At 49.9% G+C, this 7486-nt stretch overlaps 1 protein-coding gene across 1 annotated transcript in view; it reads right to left on the bottom strand.

The window, feature by feature from the left end:
• Positions 1–5669, bottom strand: part of Golt1a (golgi transport 1A) — a 12615-nt gene extending 6946 nt beyond the window's left edge. The window contains exon 1 of the mRNA XM_021198952.2: positions 5545–5669. Within this exon, the coding sequence (XP_021054611.1) occupies positions 5545–5569 (25 nt within the window). The 5' untranslated portion in view covers positions 5570–5669. The remainder of the gene's footprint in view (positions 1–5544) is intronic.
• Between the last annotated feature and the right edge of the window lie 1817 nt (positions 5670–7486).

The following is a 7486-nucleotide window of genomic DNA, read 5'->3' as shown; positions in this document are numbered from 1 at the left end:
AGGCCAGGAGAGTCCCCCTGCCTCAGCCTCCTCAATGCTCGAATGCTCGCTGGAATTAAAAGTGTGTGCCCCCACCCCCACTGAGTGCAGTTCATCTCTCTCTCTCTCTCTCTCTCTCTCTCTCTCTCTCTCTCTCTCTCTCTCTCGTTTTTTGAGACAGGGTTTCTCGGTATAACCCTGGCTGTCCTGGGACTCACTTTGTAGACCAGGCTGGCCTCGAACTCATAAATCCACCTACCTGCCTTTGCCTCTGAGTGCTTCGATTAAAGGCGTGTGCCACCACGCCCAGCTCCAGTTCATTTCTCTTATTTTAGACATCTTCTCTAACAGTGGTTTACTCAATGATCACTTTGCAGTTTGTTTTGTAGTCTTCTCCACAGGTTGGGGCAATCCCAGAATTTTCCTCTGTTGGGAATCTGCCTTTTTCTAGACCATATACAGTTGCTTCCAGCATTCAGCTTCACACAAAAACTCATAGACAGGCATTAGGAAGTGGTTTTCTCTCACACAGTTTCAAAATGAGTCCCTCCTGTTGCTTCTACTGTAGTTCCATGACTCCGACAAATTCAGGAAGAGGGTGCTGCACCTGAAGTTCCTATTAGGAGAGCAGCTATGGCAGAGAAGGCAGTGGGGTTTCGGGTAGGGGTGGGGGGTATGTCATACAGATACACAGGAACTATGTGCTTGTAGGTGATGTTCCCATGATCCATACAGAGAGAGGTCGCAGCGCCCCCTGCTGCACAAGTTACAAAGCAGCAAGCAGGGAGTAAATGGAAGTGCGTCAGGATGGTCTGGCTCCAGGGAGAACTGCCAAGCAAGGAGAGAGACTGCCTCTGCCTTCAAATGTCCAGTCTTGGGTCTCCCCATGCCTCATGTCATCTGAGCCCTGACTCTCTAGCTGCTGGTCCCTAGGTCCTGCAGTTCCCAAACTGTTGCCAGAAGGAGCCCTCAGCCAGCAGCCAAAGAGAAGAGGCCAAAGCCAGGTGACCAGGGCATAGCTTTTCAGACTGCGTCAGATGAAGCCAGGTTCCACGCCCTCTTTGCTGCAGGGCATTACCACCTGGAGCACGTGAATGGGTCTCTGACCCAAGCCTATGTAAAGAGTAATATGTTTATTCTTTCTCTAGTTCCTCAGGCCTCTTCTCTAGTTCATGTGATTCTCCTGCCTCAGCCTTCAAAGTATCTGTGCCTACAGGTGTGAGACAACCTCTGGCCTTTTTCTCATTATACAATTACAAATGTACCAAACTAAGTAATCTTTTAAGAGTCATCGTGCTGGGTGGTGGTGGCGCACGCCTTTAATCCCAGCACTTGGGAGGCAGAGGCAGGCGGATTTCTGAGTTCAAGGCCAGCCTGGTCTACAGAGTGACTTCCAGGACAGCCAGGGCTACATAGAGAAACCCTGTCTCAACAAAACAAAACAAAACAAAAACACAAAAAAAACAACAAAAAAAAAGTCTTTGTCCTCACCTACTTGAGAGTGGGAGCCACCAATGGACTATTCAGCCTGGTACAGATGTCAAAACAGAAAATTAACACTTGAATATTTCTATTGTCCTGCTCTAAGACCCCATTCAAGTCATGAATGGTAGTAATATCACCCATAGGAAAAGAACGCAGTTCATCATCAAGTGCTGCTATCTGTAGTGTGCCTGACTGGAAAACCTCCCACAATCAGAACTCAACACGACCTTGATCTTCTGAAGATTTGGGCCGCTTACCTTGTACCTGGTCTCTTCATAGCATTTGTCTAAGACTTTCCCATGTCAGAATTCACTGGCAGAGCCGTCTGTAGGACATTACCGTGTATACCTCCCGCAGCCTCGCGGTGAACGCTAGCCTAACTCCCACTGGTGACCTCTCTGTGTTCCTCAGGTAACATACTGGGCCCACCTGCATGAGGGCTGTGTAAGTCAGGATTCTCTAGAGTCACAGAGCTTATGGAGTGAATCTATATCTATAAAGGGAATTTATTGGAGTGACTTACAGGCTGCAGTCTAACTAACCCAACAGTGGGCGGCTGTGAATGGGAAGTCCAAGAGTCTACTATTTGCTCAGTCCCACGCAAGGTTGGTTGTTTCAGCTGGTCATCTGGATAAGCTGGGATCTTGAAGAAGTAGGTTCCAGCAGAAGTGCTGGCCAGTAAGTGTAAGCAGGCAAAGAATGAACATGCCCTTCCTTCTTCCATTGTCCTCATGTAGGTCTCCAGCAGAAGGGATGGCCCAGATTAAAGGTGTACCTCAAGATATGGACTAAAGGTGCGTCTTCCAGCCTCAAGATCTGGATCACAGGTGAGCCCTCCATTTCTGGATTATAGTTCATTCCAGATATAGTCAAGTTGACAACTGAGAATGGCCATCACAAAGACCCTACCTCTACTCTACACGAATGCCCCCCACGCCCCATCTTGGCCACCCATGGAACATTGCCCACAGGTTGGGGCTCTGACACTGCACTTTGAGTACCCCTTCGTGTTTTGTCAAATGACTTTCAGACTGACTTTTTCCAGACAATAGTGACAGACAGTTGATAGCCATGCAACAGCCGGCACAGTTCACACCTTAACGACATAACTGCCTGCCAAGGGGCTGTGGTTAACTCCACTTCACAAACTCAGCTGAACCCTCCCTGATGGGGTATGATGCCTGCCAGGGTCTTAAATACAGTTGAGACCCTGAAATGTAACCTTAACCAACCCAGTCGTTTCCGCTCCTGCAGAAAGTGTTCTTGTTTTGACCATTGATAACCCAAATCTCCAAGTGGGTGTCAGCCCTTGGCGGCGGGCAGCAGGCCACTGCCTGGTTGGAAGCTTTTCTCTTGGCTCGCAGGACACTTTATGATTTTCTTCCTGCCTGCTAGGCTAGCTGTAATCCCACCTCCACCCCTCACTGGCTACCTGTACCTCCCCCCCGCGCCCCACCTCCACTGGCTACCTGTACCTCCCCCCACCCCCACTGGCTAGCTGTACACCCCCCTCTTGCCAGCTCCTCCTTTCTTCTGTGATTTGGCTCACTCAGAGGTTGGGCCCAGCTCCTGAATCTCCTCATTCTGTTTTCCCACACCTTCCTGTGTTTTTAAACGCTTGCCTGTGTGCTGACAATGACGACATTTATCTCCTGCCTAGGATGCCTGAGACCCCACTGCTTGCTTAACCATCAGCTTGGTTTTTCTCTCTGGCACTCTGCATGCCACCTGGTCCCAAACTGTGATCAGCCTTTCTTTCTTTATCCTGTGCCTCCAGCATCTCCACCGCCACTGCCTGCCAAGTCCCTTGAGGCGCCCGCCACCCACCCTATCTAATCTGGTATCAGGCGGCTGCTTCCAGAAGCATCCAAAACCCTCCATGCTTCTTCTTTCTTGCCAAGTCACTTCTAGCTATCCTCATCTCTCCCCACCCCCATTGGCCTCTGTTTCCTGCTGTCACCACTCCTATCCCCAGTCCTCCACATAGAGCTCTAGGACTGAAAGTGTACCAGTTGATCATATAGCATCCTGCTCACTGGAATGAAGCAGGGACCTTTTTCTATACATGCCTTACAGAGCCTGTGTATGGGGTGGGGAATCTCAAACATCTTCCACTTTCTCTCGAGCCCCCCTACTCCTCTTACACCACTGCCTTTGACGTCTTACGATGCCCATGCTTTCTTGCCCCAGGACCTTTGCATATGAGGTTTCCTGTGTGGAACAGAGTCCTTTAAATGCCAGCTCCCCAGGGAAGCCTGTCCCTGTGCTCTGACAGCAATCTTGTCACTTCTCCCTCTCATAGGACCAAGCATCACAGGACTTGTCCCAGCCTCTAGCAGCATATTATCACACTTGAAGGCTAATGAGCTTAATAGCAAGTCAGCATACCCCTGCCTCAGGGCTCTGCTGTCCTTCCTCCTTATCCCCTCAGTTGCAAGGTGGGAATGCAGGGGAATCAGTTTGGGTGAGGTATGTAAGAAGATATTTAGGTTGTCACAAGGTATGGGAGTGTTGATTGCTGTCACCTGCTGGGTGGCCAGAGGTACTGCTGTAATTTCACAGTGTCCAGGACAGTTCCCATAACAGTAACATCTGCACCCAAAGGCTGCGTGAGCTGGGGAGGCTGAGAGGCCATGCCCTGGGATCTAGGGACTCTCTTGGTTTTAAGCATCAGCTGTCTACATGTTGTTGACTCCCACATTACTCTTTCTGGACAAGTCCCTTGGAGTTCAGACCCTTACCCTCTAACTCCCTGCCTGAAGTCTAGCCAGTATGTCTGAGACAAGCATGCCCAGCCTGTTCATACCTGGCTCTGGCTTCCTACTTCCTCTTCTTTTCCAGGACACTCCCCAGGCACCAGAGAGGTATTCTTGACTTTTATCCCTTCATATCTCACACTCCGTCTTCCAGAAAATTCCTCCACACAGGCCCACAGGACTACTTCCTATCTCTGCACGGCTCACATCCCGGCCCCGTCTTCTCTTAGAAGGGTCTCTTCATGGCTGCTCCACTCTCTACATTCTACTAATTCTCAGCAGCCAGAGTGAGCTTTTCAGATACAATACGGCTCTCACATACAGCACGCTCCAAACTTTGCTGTTTACACGGTGATCCAGCATGGGCTAATACAGTGGTCTAGCATGGGCTACCTTTCTGGAACTTTCCTCACCCAAGCTCTCCTTTCTGCCTATAATGTTTCAGCCACACCAGCCCTTGTGGGCCTCACACACCACAGAAGCAATGTCTCAGGACCTTTGTGCTGACTGTTCCCTCTTCCTGGAACATTCTGCCTCCAGAGGGCTGCATAGCCTACCTTCTCACTTCCTGTAGTGCTCTGCATTAAGGGCCCTTTCCAGCAAAGCCTTCCCTTGACAGAGGATATGAATGCCCTCACACACAGTCACATACTTCAAACTCCACGGCCCCTTTACTCTGTTTTGCTTTAGGTTGGCTATTATTACTACGTGAGCCGCTACACAGTCACTTCTTCATGAGCTAATGGCTCCCTTCCCTTGCTAGAAGGTAAGCAGAGGGCATGCCTGCCTTACTCTTGGTATTCCCTTCTGTGCTAGCACAGTGCTTGGCACGAAGCAAACGTTGCCATAGGTTCACTGAGGAGAAAGCAGGCACAGACGCTAAGCAGCTCAGCCAGTGAGGCCTTAGCTCTCCCCTCCCTGTGGACAATCGGCTCCTCCCAGGCCACCTCCTACCTAATCCTCTAAAGAAAAAGTAGGGATGTTTGGGGTGAGCATACAGACCCAGAGCCACACAAGACCTTGAGGTTTTGGGGTGATGTCTGAATGGGCAGAGGCATCCTAGTTCTCAGAACTATGGATGAGATGGGCTTCAGCCTGCCTTGTGAGTTTGCCTCGGCTGGCCCCACCCTCCACAAGGCAGAGGTCACACCCGCCCCAACCCCACTGCTTCGAGGATGCCAACAGAGCAGCTTCCAACCGCTGGCTCCAGAGGTCACATCCGTAGGTCCCAGCGGAAGAACCAGGTTGGGAAGAGCATGTGTCACTCACCCTAAGTAGGGACCCCTCCGCCGCCCCACGGGCTCCGGCCAGCCAGGCCACTCACTCTGCCACTCGGTGATGGAGATCATGCTTCTGTCCACTGGGGGGCCTTCCTGGTCAGCTGGCTAGTGGAGAGCTCAGAGGACCGATCCCGAGCATGTTCCAGGGTGGCTGACCCTTGGCAACAGGGACAGAGCCTCAGGTAAATCATTAACTCTCACCCTCCCACATTCTCCACACAGATGGCTACTTAAAGGTACAGACCTGTTCTGAAACTAACATTCACAAAGCTCTTGCTGGCCCACCTCCTCTGAACAGCGTGGAAATGGAAAGGCAAGGGTCTGGGCATGCCTGGCTTTCTCACCTGGTTTGGTAGAGAGTATGGGAAGAGGTGGAATGGTGCCCCACCCTTCGGATTTTATTATTTTATTTTATTTATTTATTTTTGGTTTTTCGAGACAGGGTTTCTCTGTATAGCCCTGGCTGTCCTGGAACTCACTTTGTAGACCAGGCTGGCCTTGAACTCAGAAATCTGCCTGCCTCTGCCTCCTGAGTGCTGGGATTAAAGGTGTGTGCCACCACACCCGGCTCTTATTTTTATTTTTTAAAGACTATCTCTCCTGCCTAGACTGGAACTCACTGTGAAGACCAGGCTGGCCTTGAGCTCACAGAGATCCACTTGTCTCTGCCACCCCAGTGCTGAGATTTAAGTCATGTGTCACCATACCCAGCTTTAACATGTGCTGATTATCTATCTATCTATCTATCTATCTATCTATCTATCTATCTATCTTGTTGTTTTGTGCTAGCACACATGAGAGATACTATGGGCACAGACTCATGAGTAAAATCTATATCAGACCTAAGGGGAGTCAGATTTATATAAACCAAGGGTGTAGGTGTCACATGGAGTTAGTTAGGCAGCAGAGACTCCAAGTTCCTCCCCTCCCCCACCTCACCCCTCCCCCACTGTGCCCTGATGGGGTGGTGAGGTTGAGCAGGTAGAGAATTGTCCTCAGGAAAAGACGGAATGGATAGAGAACCTGTGTCGATCCACTGAGTAGCCAGCTAGACATGGGTACGTCCTTCCCTGTTCTACAAGCCTGACCAAGAGGCAGATGGGGGCCTCAGGGGCCAGCCCAGCAGTGAGGAGCACTTGCTGCTCCTGCAGGGGAACCCAAGTCTGGTTCCCAGCATCTACATGACAGCTCACAATCATCTGTAACTCCTGTCCCAGGGGATCCAATTCTCTGCTCTGGTCTTGATAGGCACCAGGCATGCACACGGCACATATACCTATTTACAGGCAAACACACACATAAAATAACTTTAAAAATCTTTTTAAGAAAGAAGACGAGGACTGGAGAGATGGCTGAGTTGTTAAGAGCACTAACTGCTCTTCTGAAGGTCCTGAGTTCAAACCCCAGCAACCACATGGTGGCTCACAACCATCCGTAGTGAGATCTGATGCCCTCTTCTGATGCATCTGAAGACAACTACAGTGTACTTACATATAATAAAATTAATAATAATAATAAATAAATAAATTTTAAAAAAAAGAGAAAGAAAGAGATGAGGCAGATGGCTTCTGATGGTGTTTGCTCCATTTCCGAGGGGCCTTTGTAATGTGGCCCTGACATGAAGCTCACAGGTGACGTGACTGACATCCATGGCTAGATGCTTTGATGTCATGGAGCCACGAAAACTGAAAGTCACACCAAAAAGGGACATGAGAACAGTTTCTGAGATGTGATGTCTCTCAGGATACAAAAGTTCAGGCAAGGCCTGAGAGGAGCTGCACATGGGGCTGGAGCGATGACTCAGCGGTTAAAAGCATTTCCTGCTCTTCCAGAAGGCCTGGGTTTGGTTCCTAGCAAGCACCCATGTCCCTATGGCAGATAGCTTACAACTGCCTGTAACTCCATATGGTATAGACAGACAGAGAGATACACACTGAATAAATACATAAAGCTTCAAAAAGAAGAAGGAGGAGGAGGAGAAGGAGG

Source organism: Mus pahari, chromosome 5 (assembly GCF_900095145.1).
Source record: "Mus pahari chromosome 5, PAHARI_EIJ_v1.1, whole genome shotgun sequence".
Taxonomy (NCBI): Eukaryota; Metazoa; Chordata; class Mammalia; order Rodentia; family Muridae; genus Mus; species Mus pahari.
Note: the sequence above shows the minus strand (reverse complement) of the source record. Positions and strands in the feature narration are given on the sequence as shown.